Source organism: Ostrinia nubilalis, chromosome 21, assembly GCF_963855985.1.
Source record: "Ostrinia nubilalis chromosome 21, ilOstNubi1.1, whole genome shotgun sequence".
In the NCBI taxonomy this organism is placed as follows: domain Eukaryota; kingdom Metazoa; phylum Arthropoda; class Insecta; order Lepidoptera; family Crambidae; genus Ostrinia; species Ostrinia nubilalis.
The window spans coordinates 6,270,847-6,298,802 of NC_087108.1; the positions used below are offsets into that span (position 1 = coordinate 6,270,847).

General features: G+C 35.8%; 1 protein-coding gene across 1 annotated transcript; it reads right to left on the reverse strand.

Moving 5' to 3' along the window:
• LOC135082239 (very-long-chain 3-oxoacyl-CoA reductase) lies at positions 1–27,956 on the reverse strand. Its single transcript, XM_063977009.1, has 7 exons — positions 27,718–27,956; positions 17,358–17,404; positions 14,963–15,038; positions 12,171–12,336; positions 7,819–7,987; positions 7,018–7,331; positions 1–1,116 (listed from the first exon to the last, which is right to left on the reverse strand). The coding sequence occupies exons 1-7, from the start codon at positions 27,863–27,865 to the stop codon at positions 1,095–1,097; spliced, it is 942 nt and encodes a 313-aa protein (XP_063833079.1). The 5' UTR covers positions 27,866–27,956; the 3' UTR covers positions 1–1,094.

Consider the following 27,956-nt stretch of genomic DNA (forward strand, 5'->3'; position numbering starts at 1 on the left):
TCAGCTGTGTATAGTTTATTACATAATACCGTAAATAAATAACAATGTTAACAGGATACTTGCAATGCTATTGTCGACATGGTGGCACTTCTATTGCTGCCCATCATCTTCAATATGTAACTCATGGGGGGAGTCCTTGTAAGTACTTGGCCATCCATCTCATACAGATCAGCCAAATAATGAACGAGAATCCGACAATTATGACCTGCAGCACATCGATGTTCTGATGATATCTAGGAATACTTTGTCCTTTGCACATAGTTAAGTCTTAGGTCTTCTTCGTAACAATACTGCTGACCAGGATAAACAGAAGTAGTAGCACCACTAAAGAACCGATGACTGTGAGCATCTGATTCAGGGAGAAAACCAGCCCACACGTCCCCATGGTGGTGTCTTAGCAGGAGGCTCCTTGGAAATATTTACACATCCAACTGAGAACTATGAGCAGTGTCACGAAGGCAAATGCGATCAGCAAAACCTGGAGTACGTCGACGTTATAGCAAACTCCTTTTTTCCCCATTCTCTAGCGTCCACTGGTTATGTGACAGACGACCAAGAACAGCAGCACCAGTATCACTATAGACCCTATCACCATCAGCAGTTGGTTGAGATTGAAACTTAATCCGCACGCACCTTCGCCTTTTCTACCCATAGTTCGCTAACGTACTTTTTGTAACATCGTACCGGAGTACTCTAACATTTTTGTAACCGTTACATTTGTGTATTTTTGATATTTTGTGCGGATTTTCTGTTTTTATGGTAAATTAGAAGACATTTGATTTTGACATGACAGTCCAAAGAAAATGTTTGACGTACTGTCACTTCTCTTTGGTCGAAGTCTGTGATAGGTGCAGCGAAAGAGATTTTACGTGGTAATGAAACACAATGATTTCTTATGTAAATTTTTTTCAGCCTTATTCAGTACGAGTCAGCGTTTGTACAGAACGCATACCTTTTATAACAATCAACACATAACAACTAAACTTTTTGTAAATAAAATAAACAACTTAATTAACATTGTACTTAAAAATAATGAGTCTGCTTTGAGTTTAGTTAGTTGTTTCAACTTCACATACAAATAACTGCCAACTGCCTTACGGTTCCAATTTTCCTTTCCTGAAATGATATTTTTAATGAAAATATTACTTACTTTTATAAATGTATACCACCACCAGTTGTAGGATTAAAGAAGTATTATTACATAATTATGTACACGTATCTTCACCATTAGAAGTAATTTACTGATTTGCGATATTGGCGGAAAGTTATTTTATTCCAGTAAATATATAAGGTTTTTTGTGTTTATGAGTGTCCAGCACATTGACCTAAATGTAACATACAATATCAATATCATACAATACCAAGTCCAGGCCAGGAAATCTTTAACGTTTTACATAAATATATTGACTTGGCCATCGCATGAAAACACGTGTAAATTAAATTATTTAGTGCGATGGCCAAGTCAATAATTTATGTAAAACGTCAAAGATTTCCTGGCCTGGACTTGGTATTACATGGATCTCACAACTTTTTACCGTAGAACAACTGAGTTGCGAGACTTGGTTTTTTTGACAAGTATTGTTTTTGATGGGATTTATCTTTATTAAAGAAACATACAGCCTTGTTTGACACATGCAGTGGGTTTTATGTGGTTTTATACATAGGCCTTTAAAGTTTCTAAAGCTATACATTGTTATCTTCTGCCAGATCTATACTTCGCTTAAATTAAAAAAAATATTAAATATCCTTGGACATTTTACACTACGCTTTTAGTCCCAAACTAAGCAAAGCTTGTACTATGGGTACTAGACAACGGATATAAACATACTTAAATACTTTTTTTTTGTAAATACATAGGAGGTACTTATTATAAATTAGCTTTTCCTTCTTTTCCTTGAGCTATAAAATCTATCTATTTCTGCACGAATTGATTGTGTTTACTTATGAAAGTTATTTATTTATAGGTATCACCTACATAATGCTTTAATCATTTTTAATACCTCTCCAAATACAAATCCCAGGAAATCGCATTACATTTACATTGCCCTGGGAAAGGATATCCCTGTCAGAGGAAATCTATGGGAGAGCACAGTCAAACTCAACACAGTATATTATGTAAATTGGCTTCAAGTTAAGCCCTACGCACACGATGAGTACCTACTGCCTACTTTAAAAACTTACTAAAAGTAAGTCGTTTTTTGTTGTTAAGTCGCTTTGGAAAAGAAACGGTCATTAGTAAATTCTAGAATAACAAGTTTTAAGGGCAATAATTTTTAGAGTGACAAACTTAATTCTTCAATATCCCTACTTCAGGGCATATTTTATAATTTAATACACACATTAAGATAAGTGTTCAAAACTGTCTCCAGGAATTGGGCTGTAACTAGGACTTCGAATTTTTGAACATTCAGAATCTTCTAAATAAAAAATCTGCGTTGTAAATATTTTGAGGACACATCTATTTATAGAGTACCATTTTATTTATTCGTTGATTTAAGTATTAATACTTTAGCAGCTACAGTAACTAAACACGTCGTGTGCGCTAAACCTAACTCAGTACGGAAGCTAAGTCTGAATAAAATAAAGATTTAACATTCACGCTCCAATGTCCAAAGTCTCGAATACAATGTTGCATTTCGTTTGTGCATTTTGTAGGCTTTAATGCAATTTACAACATCCATCGTACTCGAGTATTAGAAGAGTCGATAGTATCGATGTCTATTACACATGGCTTACTATCGATATCCTGAATATTGTTCTAGGTCCATTGAGGGCACTATCGATAGTTCCGCATATACTCAGTATTGTTTTTGTATAGGAAAAATATTAGTTCTCATACATCCGATAAGTAGAGCATAGTTTAAAGTTATTGTTCGACCGTTGAGAACATTGTCAAGCAATAAGTAATTATTATTTTATTATGACTGATTTTTGTATAGTCATTGTTCGACCATGAAGATTATCTTTGTAATGGATAACTTTTATTATTTTACGAGTATTATGTCCGTGTGTTTTCTTTCAGTATTAGAAAGTCCGTTACTTTGAAGCTGTGAACCGGGCTACAATACAGGGTGTTTGGCGCATCGTGTGCCAAAATGATTTGGCGGATAGAATGGGTCATTTCCTATATTTTCAGCCCCCATAACACGTTCCATACCAGGCGGCTACTTTTAAATTAATTTTTTTAGTAATTTCACCTAAATACCCAAATCGCATCATTTAATTTCGATTTCAAAAAAAACTACTAGGCGCAGCCCTAAAGTAAATATTTTGTTTTGACGTGCATTAATGTAGGGTTGCATCAAATCTAAATTTATTGGCAAATATCATCTAGTTTTTTTAAAATTAAGCTTTGAAGTTTTCCGAAAAGTTAAAAATGGACTGAACATTTATGTTTACAAGGGTATAATTTTTTTTTTAAAGAGATAGCGATCTTCGGATTTTATCAAAACTTCTTTAGTCTATCCTCATTCAAACGGTATACTAATCTTGTTTAAATAATAACAACAACTTCACAAATTCCTTAAATTAGTGCATTGACTCTACTCGGACTGATTTGCGAAATTTGTGTTTATAGCTCCTTTTTGTGTGAATAGCACGTAGAACACCTACAGGTAAAAATTATTTATCTTATGCAATGTAAAAACCTTTTCTCAATCGTTTTTCAATGTGGATTTCTTGAATTTAAAGACGAAAATAATTATTTTGATCGTTTATTAATTATTACAAATTTTGTTCAAAATGTCCGCCTCGGCAACGTATACACTCAAGACATCTTCTTCTAATTTCGACTGTTGTCGTATGCAGCCACATTTCTCTTTTTATTACTAATAAGGCGTTTTCTATTCGTTGTAGTTTTTCTATTGTTTGAATCCGTTACGTACACCAGTTCTTTAGCTTGTCCCCAGACGTAAAAATCGAACGGAGTTAGGTCTGGGGAACGTGTAGGCCACTGTATAGGGCCATCTCTTCCAATCCACGAGTAGAAAACGCCTTTGTAGTAATAAAAAGAGAAAATTAGAAGAAGATGTCGTGAGTGTATACGTTGCCGAGGCCATTTTGAACAAAATTTGTAATAATTAATAAACGATCAAAATAATTATTTTCGTCTTTAAATTCAAGAAATCCACATTGAAAAACGATTGGGAAAAGGTTTTTACATTGCATAAGATACATATTTTATACCTGTAGGTGTTAAACGTGCTATTCACACATAAAGGGGCTATAAACACAAATTTCGCAAATCAGTCCGAGTAGAGTCAATGCACTAATTTAAGTAATTTGTGAAGTTGTTGTTATTATTTAAACAAGATTAGTATACCGTTTGAATGAGGATAGACTAGAGAAGTTTTGATAAAATCCGAAGATCGCTATCTCTTTTAAAAAAGAAAATTATACCCATGTAAACTTAAATGTTCAGTCCATTTTTAACTTTTCTGAAAACTTCAAAGCTGAATTTTAAAAAAACTAGATGATATTTGCCAGTAAATTTAGATTTGATGCAACCCTACATTAATGCACGTCAAAACAAAATATTTACTTTAGGGCTGCGCCTAGTAGTTTTTTTTTTAATCGAAATTAAATGATGCGATTTGGGTATTTTGGTGAAATTACTAAAAAAATTAATTTAAAAGTAGCCGCCTGGCATGGAACGTGTTATGGGGGCTGAAAATATAGGAAATGACCCATTCTATCCGCCAAATCATTTTGGCACACGATGCGCCAAACACCCTGTATAATGATGGAAAATGACTGAAAACTGAATCACGCTATCTTTCAAATAAAAGTTGAATAAAGCCTGTTTATAAGCTATCAGAGAGATTATTATCAGTAAGATAATTATGAAAAATATTTTCATAAACTCCAACTCCACGTACAAAATCAGTTTAAAAATGTATATTGTTATACTATATTGATTGGTGTTTTAAAAGCATGTTATTAGTCCACCACCGAAGAAAATCAAACCAATGTTGTTTCAAGCCATAATTTATTTAGAAACCAAACTTAAAACTAATTCAACCCATTTATTGCTTTCACACTACTTTTACATAAATATTAATTGACTATTCTATGTACACTTTTAAACTAAATTGTTTGCAAGGTATGGCAAGATGAATATAGGTACTGGTTTAAATGATTAAAAATCAGTTTATTACATCGAAAAAACTTGAGAAGGACAGTTTTATTAAGTTCAAGCAATTAAATATAGAAGTACAAATGGCAGCACATCAAGGCAAACAGTGTAGAATCTTATTTATAAGTGTTATTTTGGAATAATAATGCAGTTTGACGTGCTGTCGACTACAACCCGGTGGAGTTAACTGCGCACCTGGCGGCCGTGACGTCACATCGACGCTTTGGTACAGAATTCGCCCCGTCCGGACGGGGCGAATTCGGGGAGGTGTGCGGGTAAGTGGGAGGGAAAGTCGCATTCCAGAGGTGCGCAGTTCGCTCGATCGGGTTGTACGTACATTCAGCGTCAAATATGTATAATGATGACACCCAAAGTGACCAAAAAGTTGATAACACCACCTTATTCCAATTGTAACAAAGACGTGTTGCGAACTTTTTGGCTACTTTGTGTGTCACAAACTACCTATTTGACGCTGACTGTAGGTACACACGACAGCACATCAGGTTACCCATTTTTGTTGCAAAATCGCCCATATTACAACTGCACAAGAACCCACAGTGGTTACGTTGACGTGGCGTCGTATGTACATACAATTAAAATATTTGGATATCATAGGCACAGAAAGTGAAATCACAAGAGCGTGCAGTGCATTACCATTTTAAGAGAACTACAGAGTAATAAAACCCAGGAGGACTAAAAAAGTAGATTTAATAAAAAAATATTATCAAACGAGTTTGCAACTAAAAAGGTTTTATTAACTTCTTAATTAACCCTCCTACCAAGTTGAGGTTACTGAGAAAAAGGTTAAAATGTCCTCCAAGGCTTTAATTACAAATTCATATTTAAAACTAGATTTCACAGCGCAGATAAGTAATATACAGCGTTATATTCTAATGTTAATTACTTAACATCTTTGGTGTTAATCTTGGCAAAAAATATGGCATGCGGCGAATGACCAACGCTTATAGAATCCAACAATCTAATATGTTAGGACAAAAATCTACTGAAACAGATAATTACTTTATCATCAGTTTTTTAAAACGTGTGTTACACGCACGTGAAACGTGTCACAATCGTATGAAAAATCAACTGTAAAATACGCAAAGAAATCACAAGTTTGTAAACGCCCTTAGGAGTCAGCTGATCTTATTTACACGTAAGATTGTCGGATTCTGTTTGCGTAAAAAGAGGTCAAACACAGGATAAAAGGAAACTTCATACAACAATATTTGTTCGGGAGGTAGATTTTGTGAAATCATCGAGGAAACTTACAATTATCTCAATTTAAATGCAATGCAATGAAGTACGAAGAATCCTTCATTTAAACAAAAAAACAAATACCACTCAAAAAGTCATAGTCAATGGATATTAGTGCCTTTTTCCTGTGATTCGGATTTCGGCACACGTGCGAATCTGTTCTGCACAAAAAAGGCACTAAGGATTGTATTAACTTTTTAAGCGGTCTTATTTGTTGAAGCAGCACCTGTGGTATTTAGCTTAGTTACAGCTTGAAGCTATAGTACTGCTGGTTGTTCGTGAATGGCTTAGATATAAGGCTGGCGACTGACTAGGACTATTTTGATGGAGAATTTACAAACAACAGTGAATCGAGATCTACTTGGATGATTTAGTTTTAGCAAGAAGTATTCTTTTTTAACTGATTGAAATAAGAAGACTCGAGATTTTGAGTAGTACGAAGAATAAGAACAGAAATCTGTGATCAGGATAGCGACATTAAAGCTTACAATGTCGCTTGTCTGCTCCTATTCTTCCCAAATATAACTCCCGTTCATAACTTCACGAACATTACAGCTAAATGTCCGAGTCAATCGCCAGCCTAATGTTAATACATTTCACCCGAATCAAATTACTGTTTCTTGTACTTTTTGAGGTAACGCCGTCTCACGTTCAGCATCGACCTGGACACCACCCATTCGATGACAGGTCCGAACATGTCCTTCGCGAACAGGATAGTATTGAACAGGACATAGTGTGGGAAATAGCCGGCCGTGTCGCTCGTTGTTCCCACCAAGCCAAGGGCAGATCGCACGAATTTCTTAGCTGATGGGGACATCAAAGTCTCCCTCTTCAATCCTGACATGTTAGAGAGGACGTATCCAGGGTTCACGTTTTGGAAGAGGATACCCTTGTCGGCATACTCAATGCGGAGGCAGTCGGTAAGCTTGATGACGTATGCCTGTAAATAATATTGTTATGGTAGGTACTTTTCAGAGGAAACTGAGCAGTTTTTTACACGTTTTTCGTGTTTATAATAATTTATGCTGTTTTCATTTTTACATGTGATCCTGACTTTTGACGTACGAGTATGTTACTCGTAGTTTCGTTTGGTTAAAGGTTATTTTCGCTCGCTTTTAATTATGTATGTTGTGGGTGTACGAATGATAAAATGGCACCTCCAGCATCTCAAATCCAAATATGTCCATGGCTATGGTATGTTAACCACTTTAGGGCGCATTAACCTCTAATTTCTAAATTATTTGAAAGCTTTAAACCAAGTTGTTATTGGCATGGTTTAAAACCAACGAAAAAATATCGTTACACTTTTTTGAATTACTCAGCTTCAGCTTGTACATTTTCTTCAGGAAGCTTAGTTAAAATTGCAGTCCTGTGTCATGTCAATTAGCAGCTATAACTTTACACACTTTACTCCAAAATCTTCTTACCTTAGTCCCAACATACATCCCCAAGAAGGGTGCCGGAATGACGCCGGTGCCAGAAGCGATGTTGATGACGACACCCTTCCCTCGCTTGACCATCTCAGGGAGGACAATTTGCGTCATGCGCGTCATTGACACGATGTTCACGTTGATGAGGGATTTGAACCTGTTGTCCCTGGTGAATAAGAAAGGATTGTTAATATAGTGCACCTGTTAGATGAGGGTAAGAAACAGACGATGCAATTTTAACTATTTTATAAATAACTTGAAACCTTGAACTTGAAACGCTGGCCGTAACAGCGTATTACACTTGAAAATTTCGACGAGTTCATCCAGTGTCTAAGTAGATCAGAAGGAAGAGCCGTCTCCCGGAAAGCGAAACGTCGTGGGTTCGATTCCCACCTTAGGCAGTTCGATTTTTTCAAATTATTTTAAAAATGTTTAGATCGAGAGGCGACTCTTAACGCCAGAGAATTTTTAATAACGATGCAATTTTAGTGCCTAATTATGGCTTGTGACAGACGCACCTAATGGAAACGGGCTATAGGACGTCCACTGCTGAACATAGACCTCCCCCAATGATTTCCAGAATGGCCGGTTGGTGGCGGCCTGCGGTGAATATACGCGTTGAATAATAATAGAATAATCGTTCAATATAAAAGAACGTAAGAAAGCTTTACATATTTCCCTACTGATATTTTATTATCTCCACTAGCAGGGATACTTGGATTTATTTCCATTCCATGTAGTATGGATTACCGCTAGCAAGTGGATTCATAATGGATGAGAAAATGGAACATACTATTTTACCCAACATTACTTATATGAAAAACATTTTCCTATAACCTTAAAATACTAATACTATACCGTACTGTATGTTTTTTCATGATTGTTACGTAAAGTAAGCAAACGTTGCTTTAACCCTTAACTGGTATCGTAAATTGGACATACGTAACTGGTATCGTGGGGGCCGAGCGCGCGGCCCCCATACTATGTTTGCTTCTAGCAAGCATGTTTTACCTATATACTTGAATAAATGCTCATAAATGATAAATATCAGGCTCGTTCTATGTAATCATTTAGTTTTTATTTTATTAAATCTTCCTACTTATATACTTCAAGACATTACGTAATAGCAGGCCTATTCATCTCCGCGAGTTTACATCGAAAACAAAACACGCACGATGGCCCACCTACAGGATACTATTCGACAAGATACGAGCGAACATTGACTCACGCACGCGTATTCTTGTGTATGATTGAAGAAAATAAAGAAAATGGTGTACTAAATACTGTGCCGTATGTAACTGCCTAAATAATAATAAAAACACAGAATGTACTTTTTTAAGTTGCCTCAAGACACTGAGAGGTAAATAAGTAGTTAACATTTTTCATGATAATTCATGCTAAATCATGTATTTCCTCCGCCATTTTCCGCAGTTTGGCACCTCACGTCACATCATTTTACCGAAGTCAGCCCTATAGCTTCGGCGCAGTGCCGATCACTGACGTTTGTCAACAAAATGGTGCTTGACTCTTGAGACAGGCTAAATTACACCATATTGTTAATGACATTGAGCATATTTTTTTTTAAATACCTTTGCGAAGTAAAACTTCTGTACGTAGTACTTATTATTATTCTGTGGTAATAGTAACAACTTTTTACGTAATATTTTTTTAACGTTACAAATATCTATGAAACCTATCGTTTAGAAAGTTATAACCAGAAATATTATTATTTTAATTAATCCATAATAATGTGAACTTAATAATAAATAACGTTTTAATGTAATTTTTAATAAAAATAATAAGTATTTTATATAAATAAAAACATAAATATTATGTTGACAAACATTAGCAGGTGCTGGTGGATTTTCAGACCACTAGTATTTATTTTTTCATAGTAGCCGGATTGACTAGGTCCTACAACATCTTCATTTTCACTCACAGAAGAAAAAACTTCAGAATCAGGATCAATTGCCTCATTATCGACCGAATACTGGTTATTGGGTTTTCACAATGACCTATAATTTTATTATCACTATATTCTTCTTCTGGCATGCTACTAATCACTAATTTGGGATCAAAACCTTCGTTCTAGGTACCTTCTATTGTTTTATCACTTAAAAGTCATCAATACTGCAAGAAAACAAAAAACAAATAAAAATTGCCATGAAAAAAAAAACTAACGTAACTGGTATTGTGGGGGCCGCGCGGACCCCAACACGTGCATATCTTCGTCCTGGTGAATGATGCAGTGCTGAAACGCCTGCACCAGACGCGAGTAGCGCCGAAATGAGAATACCAAAAATTTTGGCTGCCCACGATGCGTAGCTTCTTAGAAATCAAAGAAAACGTCATGAGTGGGGGCCGCGCGGCCCCCACGATACCAGTTAAGGGTTAACTAACTTGTTTGTGATTTCTCAGGTATTTCCATTTCCATACCAATTCTCGAAAAATGTAGCCCATAAAATTTGCTATGAAATTACTTTCAAACCACAAATCCCAACTGAAAAATTAACGGAGGCTGTAAAACTGTGAGCCGAAAAATTTTATGCGCTTAATAAGAGAGCATCACTTCGAAGTCTTCGAATGGGATTTCAACACCCATTTGTATGTCAGTCGCATAAAATTTAACTGCCTCACAATACGTCTTACGCAAAAGCATGTCCCGGTATAATTCTCAAAACATTAATATTGGAGTATTTTGGCACCATATTGGAAAACTGGTAAGCTTTTCAAACGAATGCTGGATGTTTATACCCCATAAACTGGTGGATTTTTCCATAAACTGGAAACAGCCGAGCATTGAACCTATTAATTTTACGAGAACTCCAAATAATGGACGCTAAGTGAATTCAATTGTTTCAAATCGATTCTGACGGGAGTCGGTAATGATCGGACGGAAGATGAGTTTTTGAAGGCAATAATCGATTTGTAATGTGAAATGTATTGATAATATTATAATCGGATGAAATCCAGCTAGAAAACATCATTCAGTAACTAAATTAGCTACTAAGAATTTAGACTTTGAAATAATGTCAGTAATGGTGATTTGGGTAAATTAGAAAAAATGTGGTTTAATAATATGATGTGTATAGACTCGTCAAATAATTAATATTTTCATAGATACTCGATGAAATAGCCTTTTCTATGATTGTGAAAATCATTCGGATTGTAAGAAGAATAAAATTGATTATTAATTTATTAGAAAGTGAGAACTATTCCACGTGAAGTGTTTAAACGAGACACTTGAAGCTTGAGCTTTCTTCTTAGCAATTTCACTTCTATTTCAATATACTCAAGCGGCATCAATAACTTAGTATTCCGAGCTACCGTGTCAATAGCACGGTATTTCATTGCGCGGCACTTCGGGCGCAGCCGGGTAAAAAGACGTTAAAACTTAATCAACACAAAAGGACCGTAACTCTAACTTTAACCGGTGTGTTTGTATTGAGTTTGGCAGACTTTTGACGTGTGTTATAGTTAAAGTAAGATGGTGTAACCGAGGGTTACTTTATTTTGCTAGCATCATAATATTGGATATTTTTATAGTATATTTAACGTTAGATACTAAATTGTGATTTCAATTTTTTTTTGTGCACCAGCTTGTCGATCGATTTCAATTCGATATATTATTCTTCAAAATAATCACCAGTTTTATTTCAAATTTCATTTTTCCAACTTGCCTCAATCCTCACGTCTCTAGAAACCCAAAGACGCGTGAACGTCAAAAGCGTGAATAATATTTCGAATTCGATTGAGTGCCTTCTTAAGGATGCAATACCGCTGGTTGCCGTTCAATTTTACACCTCCAGGATATTAGGCGACGCGACAACTGCTATAGACGTGGATAAGGATCAATTTGGAATGCTGGATTTTGTGGAGTGGCAAATGCGACTTTGAACACGAATGTTGATATTTGAGTCAATTTTTGATTTCGACTTTTGACGCGCTTGGTAGATGCTTTGTTGGCTTCAATTGCAATTTGCAAGCAAACAAAATAAGTCATTAGTAAACTGCTATGTCTTTAGTCCTTTGTAAGTATTTTGTGCCAGTTTATCAATACCAAAACATGAGTCCCGTTCGTTCTTGCCAGTTGAGAGGATGGGGTTCTTACCGATTCCCAGGTAGACAATCATAGTAATCAAATTACACTAAATTATTTGTTCCACGATCAGCTAGGAATATCCTCAGCTTTAAATTAGTATGCTTATCAGAAACGAGATATAATTCTGTGGTGCGAAGTGCACGTCTCCTAAGCTGTTCCCTAAGTACTCCCTGTGATTACTACCCACTACAATGAAGAAGTTGATAACATTACATACATAATATCATGAACTTAGATATTGACTCACCAATCAGGAACATCCAAGAAGTACTCAGGGTAGTCGTACGAAATGCCGACATTGTTCACCAAGGTGCCGATCTCGAGTCCCTCAATAGAGGTCTTGATGTTATCGTAGATGCTTTCTGAACTGAAGTCCGCTTGCACCACCTTGGTTTCCACTTTGAAGTCTTTTTCTGGTTAGAAGAAATTTTATTATAAGTAAAAATTAAAGCCCTTCAAGTAGGTAGGGTAAGTGCGCTAGTTTTCGTCCAATTATCGGAGTTGCCAACTTTGTGATGCGAAATGAATATCTTAAAATACCCTTACTCATATGTATCATATGTCATTTTAGTCCTTATATAGTCTACTTTACGTTAATATTATATGGCAATAAGTAAATACCACGGGTTTTTTTATAAAAAATATTTTATGCAAAAGAGGCGATTTCACTAGTTTTCGTCCAAAAAAATCAGTTTTCGTCCTAGTGTACGCTAGTTTTCGACCACTGTGTAGAAAAAAGGGTGCAGTTGAATTATTAACTTAAAACCAATTCTACAATACAGTAACTATGGATTGTGGTATATCATTTGAAAGGTAATTTTGTTAGCTTTCAAATGATATCAAAAAGATTTAAATAAGTTTCTTACTTAAATTTAGGAAAATATTGCAATAGGTCGAAGGACAAATGGACGAAAACTAATCTACAGGAATAGCTAATTTTGGTTTTCGTCCGCCCCAGTGCTTGCTCATGACGTCATGGACGAAAACACAACAACGTTTAAAGCTGTTTTTTTGTTTTCGTCCACATCTTTTTAACGGTTTTTATGGGTTTATCACTGTTAAAAAGTGGACGTAAACTAAAATGTTTAATGTAATAGCAATAAAGATCATATTGGAAGAAAAAACATTGTATTTTGTAGGTCCATTGAAGTAAAATGATTATAAAAAATATTAACTAGGTGTCAGGGTTTCCGTCCACGTGGACGAAAACCAAAATCTTGCAAAATTGTTATGCTAGTATTCCACTTAATTATCTAAGATTTATATACAAAAACTTTCATAAACCCTTAAAATAGTGTTTATTATGCTAATAATTAGACATACGTGCCAAAAACATTACGTAAAGTAGCTAAAACAGTAATTAAACATACCATGAAAGTTCCCTACCGGCACGTTTTTTTTCTAACTTGACGACGTCTTCCATTCACCTGTGTGCAGCAGCAACTTCCGTAGATTTTTTTGGAGTTATTACTTGTCAAATTACATTTTCATGCCTTCAGAACTGTTACTTAGATATTATAGATTGTAACAAGTCCAAACTTGCACGGAAAGTTAGGTTTGTATTCTAATTTTCCGTATTTGTTTGTGGCAAGTCGGTCAAATGGACGAAAACAGGAGCTGGACGGAAAACCGGCGCAATTACCCTACCAGCGAATCGAGACACAATATTATAGCTTACATTGTTATTTAGTCAAGAATATGTATCTCTTTTTTGGAAAATAAATATTTATTTATTTATTAATTGTTACCGCGGTCTCACGCAACTGCTTTAGGTTTCATGGGATACCAAGACTTAGGCCGTAGAAAACACGCTATTTTTATCATAGGTTCATCGTTGATCAAGAGTGGTCAAATAGTAAATCAGTATCAATATCATTGCGCGACACTTATACAGGGTGGAATTTTGTAATGCTACCTGAAGTATGCGATATGGATGCAGTTGCGAATTCGTAATTCACCGAAGTTATCGTATCTATTTCATGTAAAGTCGCCAGCATAATTTGACTGTATTTTTTCGTTGCAAAATAGTGCTTAAACGAGCTACAAAGCAACGTATGTGGCGTGGCAGCGATTGATAAATTGGTAAGTCAAATTCTTCAAATAAAAAGATTTAAGTACTATCAGGCCTGTTCATCTCCGCGAGTTTACATCGAAAACAAAACACGCACGATGGCCCCACCTACAGGATACTATTCCACAAGGCCTCACATACGAGCGAACATTAACTCACGCACGCGTATTCTTGTGTATGATGGAAGAAAATAAAGAAAATGGTGTACTAAATACTGTGCAGTATTTAACTGCCTAAATAATAATAAAAACACAAAATGTACTTTTTTAAGTTGCCTCAAGACACTGTGAGGTAAATAAGTAGTTAGTATTATTCATGATAATTCATGCTAAATCATGTATTTCCTCCGCCATTTTCCGCAGTTTGGCACCTCACGTCACCATCATTTTACCGAAGTCAGCCCTATAGTTTCGGCGCAGTGCCAATCACTGAAGTTTGTCAACAAATAATGCTTGACTCTTGAGACAGGCTAAATTACACCATATTGTTAATGACATTGAGCGTACGTTTTTTTAAATACCTTCGCGAAGTAAAACTTCTGTACGTAGTACTTATTATTATTCTGTGGTAGGTACTATTAAGTAGGCTGTAAGTTTCCCAAAACATATGACCGTATAACCTCTAACATAAAGGGTGGGACTAAACATAAAATTACAACATAAATCTTTGGTCTAACGTCATTCATCACATCAAAAACAATTCCACTAGACACAAATGGCTTCTTAATTGAGTTAACTGAATTAGTGCTGGATCCTATTAGACATCGGAGATGTTACATTCAGAACATAGGGCCCTTTGTGCGACAATAAGGGCCCCGTTTATAATGGCGTAGTTATTGAGAAGGCGTAGGCGTTAACTAATGTAAGTTTAAATTGTATGAACTTAATTAAAATATATAATTGAATGTACGAAGAGGTGATGTGTATTTACTGCCTGTATTACTGGATTTGAACCCACAAAATACTTACCAATTTCTTCAGCTACAGTCTTGAGTTTGTCCATAGAACGACTGACTAGAATGATATCACAGCCTTTAGCCGCCAACTGCAAAGAAACATTCCAAATTAGTCATCATCAGATACAATTGACAGGTTTTTGTGAAATAGGTTATCTATCATCATCAGTTTAGAGGTCTACAGCTTATTTTAAGACAAAGGTCTCCCTGACTGCCTAGGCATCAAAGTAAGTGGCTCGGGGCAGTTTGTTGCATCCAGCGATTTGCCATAACCCTAAGCTTAGGCGCCGACCACTGATTTTTAGTTGGCCGATAGTTGGGTCGGGCTGTTAACCAGTATGGAGATGTATGAAAGTGCGCACATTACATTAACTATTTTATTTACCCGGAGGAAAGCCTACCTAGCCAGCCCTTTTTTATTTTACCGAATTGTCACCACATCTGAGCAAAGTGACGACCCAACTGCCCAACTGATGCAACATTTTGAAAATGATGCTCAAGAACAGAAAGCTGCAAAATCCGTATCCTACAAACGCCCGTCGTGTTAAAATCATCCCTAGCTGAAACCTAAACCGTTTCAAATCTCAGCCAGCAATGAAAAGGCCATATTTCCCCAGGTCATGCATCAAGACTAGACCCGACATGCATATTGCATGGCCGGCGTGTCCGCTAGTTATACGGCATTTTACATAAAATGCTAATATAACCGTTTGCAGTGCACGTGGATATTTAAAAGAATGATTTATTAGCATTAGCGGAGAGAATTTTGAGTTTAAAGAAGAATGGAAATAATAGTGAGTCACGTAGATGCTCTGAAGGGTGCACTTGGGTAATCCTACTAATATTATAAAGGCGAAAGTTTGTGTGAATGTCTGGATGTTTGTTACTCTTTCACGCAAAAACTACTGAACGGATTTTGATAGAACTTTACAGTATTATTGTTTATAACCCAGATTAACATATAGGCTATAATTTATGCCGATCTGTGACACTAAATTTCACGCGGGTGAAGCCGCGGGCAAAAGCTAGTTTAGTCATAAAGGCATAATATTTTACTCTGACGTACATGGCAAACATTTTGCTATGTACAAATTGACAGTGCAGTCAACTGAAACAACAGTTTAGGTGGGGAGCCCTACCTTAATAAGTGGTAGCGGTATTCTAGTCAAATGTTATATTAACTTGAATGAATCTTCTCCTCTTTTTGATGAATTTATGAAAAGCCTCATTGTTATGACTGATTTTAGGTCTTATTTTAAGGTCAGAAAATCATCTTATGTGGCTCAGTATTACCAATAGTCACAGAATAAAATAAACCTACCTAACAGAATTTCTTCCACACCATAAAATCGACTAGTTTCACTCAATGACATACCATAATAGGTCTCACTAACGTTATTCATAATACGTTTAATGACTATCCACTGCAGACCGTAGTTAATAGTTGCGGCACTAAAATTGATGGCTAAGCGTTAGACCACCATAATCTTATTTCAGAATCTTGTCAGTGGTTTAGCACCTCATGCATATAGTGATGGAGACCATTAGCTTATGGGTTATCGATATAGACTAAGAGCTAGTGAACGCCAGACCTACGTCATTCTAATAAAGCTGAAAGTTTGTCAGCGTATGCTCCTGCTATAACTCCTTACCAGACAGTTTTTTAGGATAGCTGCAAAAGCACGATGACCCAAACTTCATGATTCACCAACATTCTATCCTGTATTGGGAGCATAGGCTGACCAACTTTCAGCATTTATAAAATGACGTAGGTCTGGCGTTCACCAGCTCTTAGTGTAATAGTTCCAAATTTCGAAGTTACTTAGGTACTTATATCGATAAAAGTTTACGAAATGTTCGTCGTAGCAACAAATCTTTACAAACATACTATACGTAAAACGTGATGATATTCACTTATCAAATCTTCGGGACTGTTGAGCCGTTAATTTAATTAACGTTAATTAATTTAATTAATGAATACAGATTTTGTCCATGAACGGTATAATTAATAGGGATCAATTTGGAAATTCTAATTACAAAATGGTTTTAATTTTATTGTAAAGATGACGAAATTTAATCTTATAATATCTTTAGGTACATAATTAATATTAATTTGTCAATTATGTTTGATGGAATATTTTTCTTCACAATCTGACTGATCCACTACTTTGATTTAACTTTACCTGTACTTTTATTAGGTGATCAAGTAGACTGTAACTGTATTCAATATTCATAGTAGATTTATGACCAAGATCTTACATTTCTCTCTATATTAGTAGTAGAGTACATACTAACTAAAGCCAAATTATCGACTCTCGATTTATCGATAGTCCAATGCGTCAGCCAGCACTATAATCTCGTATAGCATCAGAAGCTACAGCATAATAAACATGGAGATAGCAATTTACCTGTCTGGCGTACTCCTTGCCAATGCCGTCTGTGGCGCCGGTCACCACTGGAACAAAATTAAATTAGTTAGCATCATCATCATCATCATCATCATCGGGTTATTTAGTCTCCAGAAGACGTGCCTCTTTCTTTCTTTTATTACTTGGTACCAAATTTTTTTTCTTTCTTTCCTTAATTTACTAGAGCAAATGAATATTTCAATATAGGTAGTCTTAATTGCAGGGGGATTAATTTAATTTACTTTATTTAATGTACAGACGACGGCACGTCAAGGTAACCACTGTGGGTTCTTGTGCAGTTGTAATAGGGGCGAATTTGCACCAAAAATGGGCAGCCTGATGTGCTGTCGATAGAGGATTTGGCCTGTATTTCCCACTCATTGCTACATTGGCTAGTTTACTAATCGCAATTGACCCTGAACCGGAATTGTGGATAAACCCAAGGGCCACAAAACATTTTTGCGCGTTAAAAAATCTCATCACCAAGCAAGATGAGGTGCCGGACACTCGGCAGATAAATTATTATAAGAAAAACATACATGTGGTATAATCATATGAGGTGATACAAATATTCGCCAAAAAACTATCAAAAAAGTGTGATAGATGGTTAAAATTCAAAAGGATGGAATTTTAAGGATTTCAGGATAAAATAAAAAAGTGTATAAATTAATGACATTTAACGATAAAAAAGTAATACAATATCAGGAGATGTTCTTTTTAAACATAATACATAAAAATTATGACGCATTTTACATTAGGTCTTAGCGTATGTGACAAAATCTCTACTAATAAAACGCGAAAGTAACTCTGTCAGCCTGTTACGTTTTCATGCACAAACCACTGAACTGATTTTGATTAAATTTGGTATAGAGATAGTTTGAGTCCCGGAGAAGAACATAGGATAGTTTTTATCTCCATTTTTGAAAAGGGACGCGCGCGATAAGTTTTTATTCTGTGACCAATAAAATATTCTTGCGGGCGAAGCCATGAGCACCCATGAGCATAGGCTAGTCTTGAATAAGATCTTTATAACGATATATCTAACAACAGCACCTTCCACTAAATTCTCAGCAAAATTACCGGCAATCCAGAAGACTAGTATAAATATTCATTCGGGTTCACTCGACCCGCGATATCAATTGCAAATTATGTAGATGGCGGCACCCGCAAATTGTTGATTCAGCTCTATCAACGTGTACACGATTATTGTTGGAGCACTTGGAACTTGGGTTGAGAGCTTCTTGGGTTTTATCTTAAGACTCGGGTCTCAAGAAACTAGAGCTGTAGAGTTTGTTTGGTTGAACGCGCTAATCCCAGGAACTGCTAGATCGATTTGAAAACTTGTTTTTGTATAGGCTATTATCATTACGCTACGGCCAATAGGAGCAAAGTGTCAATGACAAATGTTGCGAGAACGGGAAAAAATATTCAAATGAGTTTTACGCGTACGAAATCGCGGACACAGCTAGTGTAAAATAAGGCCAATTTTGGAAACTGACTAGCAGAACGGTTTCCTTTAGATTTAAGTTTAGAATTATTTTTTTGACGCTTCTTGGGAGAGGCTTGTGTCCAATAGTGGACTGCCATTTTCTTATACGAAAGTGGACAAAGTCACAGGGAAAAGCTAGCATTGTGCTAAGAGCAGGACATTTTAGTCAACTTCCTTGTAACCTCGACTAAATACAACTTTCTCACGAGACCTGTCTTGAATTATATTATTATGGAAACGAACGTTATTGTCATAGTGAAGACAACCTTATACTGTTGGTTTACGAGGCATTTTCCCTTGAACTTGCTTGGCATGCGCATGAGTGAAAGCTGCGTGATTCACCGAGTTCGCGCCAAACGTTTGCGGCGCGTTTGATTGTTGTCGTCGACTCTATGCCAATTTTAATTAGGGTCATATTCGCATGTGTAAAAATTTTTGTTTACGAGTTTACAATGCGTTTTCTATAAATAAATGAGAGTTTTGCATATTTTTAGGAGTTATGTGACCTGGAAAATTATATAACGTCATAGTCCTCTCTACAAAATACCTTCGGTAAATCACAATACTTATAACTTATATACAGTTACTTAATGAAGTATTTATCCACGTGTATTGGTTTATGTTTCTAATATATCACTCAAACATCGTCTAGACTATGGGTAAATAAATAAATAATTTACTAAAATAATGATAGAATGTGATCAGTGTAGCTTCTGTCATGATCAATATCCACAATTTCCAAATAAATTAATTTTGCTACAGATAAAAATATGCTAATTCTAAACGAAATGATTAAAGTGACACTATAAAAATGAGCTTAGTTTAATAAATTAAGTGCCAGTCTGGAGAGAATTAATGAAAATCTGATTCGTTGCGAATCTGGCAAATTGTGAATTCGCGATTCTGTCGATTTGCGAATTTTGGCTAAAATACGTATTTGACCACTTGCTTTTCTGACGACATAATATGCAGGTGATCTAAATAATGTATATCATACTAGCTTTCTGCCCGGCTTAGTGTCTCAGCATAATCAATTATTTACTGTTGTAACACCAACAAATTTTAAGACGAAGTGGTCTCGAGATAATGAAATTCCTCAGAGCGCTGTATTAAATACATGCTTTCCAAGAATTTTAATGGCACATCAGCACATTAGCTTCAGCTTAATGAACTTAGTAAATATCTTAAGTGGAGCGATTAAAATAATTATTTTTGAACTACTTTCCTTTAAAATTACGACTTTAATTCTTATAATCCTAAATTTTTAACAGTAAACTTTTTGGAAATTTTAATACAAACTGTAAAAATAAAACATGTTTAAATGTATCGAAACATACCTACTTAACATACTATGTACCTACAAGCGTTATAAGAATGTTATTACATAGACGAAAACAAACAGGTCCTCAGTTATTTGAAGTAGGTAACTTAGTTTAAATATACCATCATCAAGCTTTATGTCACTATTTGTCGTGTATCTCGCGTAGTATTTGCCATTAGTGTTTAATTTATTCACGGTCCCCATAATTTTTATGGCATGGTGTTCAATTGAATTAACACAGCCGAATAATAATTACCCTTTAAACTAGTTTTATTTACGTATTTTTTTTATTTTTATTTTAATCCACAACGAGGAAGCTCTTGGCCTGTATCTCACCTGATGGTAAGTGACGATCAGGCCGAAGGTGGAATTATTACAAAAACAAGTTCAACAAAACTTTAAATTGAGTTTTAAGCAAATAAATAATTTAAATTTTAATTTATCATCACTTGCTAACAGGCTCCTTGCCTTGTCTTATACAGAGCAATAATGCTAGAGAATGATCACGCTTATCTGCAAACCCTAGAATGGTATTTTAGTAGGTAACTTTTGCACCAGCATCTTGGCAGGAATTAGGATTTCCATTATCAGTAGGTACTTATTCCAGGACTTACCGAGTAATTTTTTACCCGACTGCGTCACAAGGAGGGTTATTTAGTCCCGTCTCGAGAAGGAGGGAAGATCGAAAGATGTGATATAGAGCAACTCTGCTGGATAAATTGAAGAATAACTAAACTGAACAGACCATATTGGTACTAGCTTTTGTCCTGCTGGCCAACCTAGTACGCTTGGTTAGTTACAAGAATAATCAGGCAACTTGAAAGAGAATTGACCTGACCACTACAGCTTATTGTAATAATAATTAACTTTGTTACAACCTACCGCAAAACAAGGAAAGTAATATGTCTCTTTATTAACTGTAATATACGAAACGTTATACCAAAGCTGGCGCAACAGTTATCTTGCACGTAACCAAGAAATTGCGCAGAGAAATTTTGCATGATGCGGTAACCCATGTGATCAATGATATTAAAGAACTATAGATATGTTACGTTCATAGAAATTACGATTTTAATCCGTGCCGAGCTATTCCAAATTGCACACATTGACAAATGTAACTGATAAGTGAAACAAAAGATACGAAATAGCACGCAAATGAAAGAGATAGCTATAGTTTTAACGATTCTGCACTAACTAATCTATGTCCGCAGCGCACGCATCCTTATCGCTCTAACGTCAAAACAAGATCGCTTTCTCTTTCTTAACTTGAACATGGCGCATGGCGTCTTGATTGTTTGCATAAATAATTCAAAATATAAATACTAAATAATTTTGCATAATCACATGTGGTAAGATAAGAGATCCCTTGTATTTTGTTTACTTTAGAGTCATAATTGGTACACTTTCGAAACACACACGATGGCATTTTTTATTTATTTTGGTAAGAACACAGGAACTTACGGTGTGGTACGCACGCGATTGCGCACGACGCAGGCCACACGAAGACTAAACACAAGACGTCCCAATTGGGACGTATTTGAGTATTCACAGCGCGAGCGCTTATATCATATCTGCTTTTGTTTTTATATAATATCATTGCATGTGATGAACAACTTCAACACAGAAAAACAAAAATAAATAAGAAGTTGGATGGAAGATGTTTCGATTGAAATAAGCCATAATATCAAATTGATCCTACAATACGTAACAACATTTTTGACATTAATCATACCACTGCTGGGACAATGATGTAGGTTTAATAGAGCTGAGAATGAAGCGTTTAAGAATTTAGTTGGCATAATGGTCAGTGCTGATAATGAAGCAGTGTAAAAATCTTCCCATAGTCGATGATCGACGACCTCAAAAAGGTAGCAGGAAGGCACTGGATGCAGGCTACTACTAACCGGGCGACGTGGAAATCATTGGGGGAGGCCTATGATGAAAATAATGGCGTAGACCTCTTGGTATTCCAATTCAATAGCTTTATACATAGTTAAAAGCAATGACGTGTTATGTAAGTTCCCCACCCACACTATTAAAGTGATAAAAAGTTATAGATGTCATGACATCATCATTAAAAGTTATACTCGGAGATACTGCCTAATATAGTAGATGGTGGTTTAAATATATTCAGCGTAGAGGCAGTAGAGGTTAATAAGGTGTCTTTAATCAAGAAAATTCTACAATAAACATAGGAATGTTGAATTAAAAACTAACGTTTTTAAAGTCTTTTGCACTTAAAGTTTAGCATCGAAGACTTAAATAAAATGTTCTTTTGTAAACTTTTCAGCCTCACCAGTGAGCACTTAGCAAAGTTCTTCACATTAGTCTGTCTCCAGGCATACATTTAACTAACAAAGTACCAATTTAAGCACTTTGGAATCTCATTTAGTTGTAGAAGTGGCGATTTTGCAACAAAAAATTATACAGGGTGGAAACGATAAGTGATCTCACTCGATTATTTCTAAACTATACAAGATACCAAAAAACTAGTTACAGAGGTGGAACTGTATAAAGCAATCGTTATCATTTTACAGTTCATAACGTACGATTATTCTCTCAAACGCTTTGTATAACTGACTTTATCGTACGTTATGAACTGTCAAATGATTACTATTGATTTACACAATTCCACCTCTGATCCTGAAAGTGCTTCATGAGCTCTATCAAACCGTATCAATAATAGGTTACCGAATAAACTGGATGTATCCGAAAATTCACTATGTCGAACGTCCATGTTGCGCCCTACCCGGTGTCGGTTGGGAGCTCGATTCTTGAGATTGTTGACAAGTATGTCTACCTCGGACAAACGATCCAGCTGGGTAGGTCCAATTTCGAGAAGGAGGTCAATCGTCGAATCCTACTCGGCTGGGCAGCGTTCGGGAAACTACGCAGCATCTTTTCGTCCAAAATACCCCAGTGCCTGAAGACGAAAGTCTACAACCAATGTGTGTTACCTGTGATGACTTATGGCTCGGAAACGTGGCCCCTCACTATAGGCCTTATACAGAAGCTCAAAGTTGCACAGCGTGCTATGGAGAGGGCTATGCTCGGTGTTTCTTTACGAGATCGAATCAGAAATGAGGAGATCCGTAAACGAACTAAAGTCGCTGACATAGCCCGACGGATCAGCAAGCTGAAGTGGCAGTGGGCTGGGCACATAGTACGCAGAACTGACGGCCGATGGGGCAGCAAGGTTCTGGAATGGAGGCCACGTACCGGAAAACGCAGCGTGGGACGTCCACCCACAAGGTGGACCGACGACCTGATAAAGGTAGCGGGAAGGCGCTGGATGCAGGCCGCTACCAACCGTGCGATGTGGAAGTCATTGGGGGAGGCCTATGTTCAGCAGTGGACGTCCTGTGGCTGAAATGATGATGATGATGATCCGAAAATTCAATGTTTTCAGCTAATCGTTTTCCATCCTGTATTAATTACTGCAGAAACCTGTACCTTTGTTGCCTTTAGTGAATAGTTTTGAACTGTCAGTAAGAAGTAAAATCCACTCGAGAGACGTCGGCAAACTTTAAATACTCCCTGAGCACGAATAAAGTAAAAGTTAAGCAGGAAACAGTAAAGGGACAGTTGTTTAGCCAACGGCGATAACTCTTCATTTGGGGTGCGTGTATTGTGATGTGGTGCTAAACTTGAGCTTGGGAATAAAATTCCAAATTAGCCTTTCAAAGTTTGCGAGAAAAATGTGAAAGTAAGAAAGTTATATTGGCTACAACTTTGGTTGTATCAGCTGTAACAGATCATGAGAGCAGAAATCGTACAAGTTTACAGTCCTCTCAACTTAAGCTGAGAATTGCATTTGTGTGAGTGCACACCGATAGTTTAGAGTGGCAATCGGCTTGAAGCGCGGCGCGTCCCGCGCATGGTTTATTATAGCAAGCGGCCTAAAGCGCGGCGCGTCCGCCACGCACTGCTTCCTTGTCGCTCACATACTTCACTTCACCCCGGTACTGGTAGCAGATACGTGTAATTTTATGTAATTGTGTTCCAAATATTAGTGAAATGGCTCCTACTGTAAGTGAATTTCCTGTACGAAATCCATTAAGCAGCCAAGTGAAAGAAATTTTATGCAAATTGAATACGTATTTTAAAGGTGTGAATGAAAAGTTTTTAGTCTGTTTTTATTTTGTAATTTTATAAAGTTTGTCTTTTTGTTGTATTTTGTAAGGCTGGCTGGACGCCCTCTCTATAAACGGTGCTCGCAGAATATCAGCGTCGAGGTACTTCGTGCCTTGGCATATCGCACACCTAGATCTAAACTGAGACAACTCAAAAAAGGGCATTTTTCAGGAGGCGAAAAAAACGTATTACTACATTTTTTGTTAGGGAAGTTATGAAACTCAGTTTTATTTTAGATTATTGATAGGCTGTGAATTGACCCTGTAAATAAAGTGGATCAAAAAATCTATCCTTTTTACCTTTAATCGCAGTTTTTTTAGTTGATACATTTTAGGAGAATGACTTTGTATAAATAATAAACTATATTTAGACTTGAATCAGTTTTGTTTGGGCATTTTGAGATTTGAGTTCACCTTTTCCACTCTTAAAATTTTTATATCGTGTCATTTAACTTGATTCTGATTTTCGTCTAAAACCAAATTAGTTCCCCACATTTTTTGCAAGATTTTAGTGTCATAAAACTTTTCAAATGTCATCTCTTCCACATTCTTTGGTCCTCTGTACTTCAAAATTTGAAGATGTGGCTGAGTCCTCTTCTTGCACTATTAAAGTGGTTTTCTTTGATTGTTTCGATATCCTAAATCATCAATTTAGGCATTGTTTGTGAAAGCAGTTCTTTTTAAACACGATCTGGATCAGCAAAGAGATATAAATGAAAATTTCATGACATGGTGGACATGATAGGTGTTTGAGTTTCTTCAGCCACTTTTTCTTAGCATTAGCCGATCGATATGGTTATTTATTATTTATTTACTTATTATAGACCTTTTTTCTACATTATTTTATATTTCTACATTATAAAGAAGGTTTTATCTCTTGTGCAGACAACAGCATATCAGACTATACACTTGTATTACAATTAAATAAGTTACTACAGTGTTTAACTTGAAGTTTCGTCGTCTGTACATTGCCTTTTTTATTATCTTTACATTGTTCTCTTAAAATATTTACAAGAAAACGACCCAGCATCATTTTTTTCGGAAAATAAAAATAATATCCACTGTAAATTTTACTGATCCAACAAAAGTAAGTTAACTCAAAACACTCTTCTCAAACAAAATAGGAGATAGTTTAAATTAAAACAATACTATTTAGAAACAGGGATTATCATACTGTACTTGATTTTAGGTGAAACGTGCAAAACTACACGTTTTGTATAGAACAACATTGAAATTAAATTTGTTCCAACAAAACTACGCCAACTAGAAATTCACAAGTTGATTCATCAAAACAAACTCAACTCAAAATAATAACAAAATATAAGTTATTTTATCAAAAAAAACTGGAACAAGTCAAAATGTTCTGGTTGACTATTGCAGAACAACTCATCAATACTGTTACTACTCAAATTAACTCATTATATATTTTCTGCTTAACTGTAACAAATCTAAATATCCGCGTTTTCGTTTATTTTAATACGTGCACTCTCTGATACTAACGAAGGTCAACTGACAAAACGCTTGTTTAGGTGGAAGGGGTTGACAAGCGTTGATTCAACAAAAGTAAGTTAACGCCATCTAGCGGCAAATGGATCAAGGCTTTATTAAACCTGTTATGTTGGAAAGATGCGTATGATAACCGAGTATTTGAATATAAGCATAAGTCAAAATTGACAATTTTTGAGTTGTCTCAGTTTAGATCTAGGTGTGCGATATGCTGAGCGAGGACCCGTTTTTATTTATTTATTTATTTAAAAGGATGTGTCAAGTGTCGTTACATCGGCCCAATTGGTAGCAAGTGTTTTATAGACTTCCTTTTAATAAAACATTAATTTTATTTGTATGTGTTTTACTAACGGTACTTTTGGCGATCACTCACACAAATGCAATTCTCAGCTTAAGTTGATAGGACTGTAGCTCTATTTAATATCGGGAAGCCATTGGAATATGGTAGAATCTTTCATTTTCTGATTCATGATGAAGAATCTTAGTGAAAAACCAGACTGAACTCTAATATTACCTAGAAAACTAAGTTTTTGTGAGGTTACAATCCTATTCTAACTTTGTTATTCCTTAAACTTCAATTGTAAATAATATGTTTGCAAAGGATAACTACGATGAATCCTGTTCAAAAAACGATTTTAGCTTTGGTTTATTTATTTAGGGGGAATGCGATTGACGACGATATTTTTGGTTGGGTCTATGGAGAAAAGAAAATGCTTTCATTTATGAATACCTACACACTACTGTTTTACGTAAGTTCGTTAATATCATCAAAGTAGGTATGGAATATGAACATGAGAGAATTCGTGCGCAAATAGCTTATATACAACGCTGAAAATTCAATCACGTCACAATGTCACAGAGGTAATGACAGTCTATTGTTAATACCTCCTGAAAAACCGCAACCTCTGAAATGTACCTCTTGAGGTCAAGTTCATTGATTTTAAAATAAATTATCCACTTTTTAGGTACATTCTGTAGTAGATAATTACCTCTTTAAATATTTTTTGGCTCAATATCTTTCCTCTATTTTTTGGACTGTGGGATTCTAGTGTTATCAGAATTTCAACACAATTCACAATTTATGATTTGGCTTGTTGGGCTATATGTATGATTATAATATTTATAATACATAGTACTTTGTTGTCAGTTCCTCTTAATTTTTTGAGGAAAAGATAGCTAGTTTTTTTTTCAATTGGCTCTGGTATTGAATGAGATCATTGTATGGTTTTGAATTCAAATTGTGTTGGCTCTGCTAAGGCTGCCACAGAATACCAGCGTTATGCTCTAGGTCCTGACCTGAAAAATATTTTCTTTCTTTCTTATTGAACGAGATCATTGTATGGTTTTGAATTCAAATTGTGTTTTTTTGCACATTCTAGTATTCTACTTAGTCATCAATAATGTTATTTTCTCACATTATTTTAATATCATTTGTAGGTATTTACAGGAGATAGCAGTAGTATCAGTGACATGTTTGATTGTATTACTTGTCCGGCTTACGTTTATTGCATCACATAATATGTATGTACCCAGGTCAATGACCTTATTCATGATTATCAAGTCAGCATCGATAGGAAGTGAGTGACACATAAGTAACCTACATAATTTTATTACCTACGTATGAAGCTCCGACGCCGAGTGCTCTGAGTAACAAATTGAAGTCACGTTACTGCACACAATTATATGTATTTAGGTTTGTTGAAGTGTTATAAACATAATCGATGAACGAATGCACTGATGCCGAAATGGTAGGCATTTCGTGTTATCAGTAGTGAATATTATGACTGTTATTAGCCAATAATACGGCGATAAGGTGCACGATTTGACCACGCACCTGAATTTGCAACATTACATAAATCACGATAGCAAAAACATTGAGAAAAATTCCGTCAGACTCAAAACTGTACTTACATGCCCATTTCCCTTTAGTTTTGAAATCCACCTTATTGATTAATGGTCCAATTGCGAATGTGTACACCGCACGGAATATGCTTCTTAACAAAAAGAACACTGCTCCTACAATTAAAGCTATCGCGACTTTCTCTAAAGCAGTCGTCATGTTTACGAAATATTTTTACTTTGAGGTTACGGCCGGAGAGAGTCGCGCGGTTGACAGTAACCGCACATGCGCACTGCGGACGAAGAAAGTA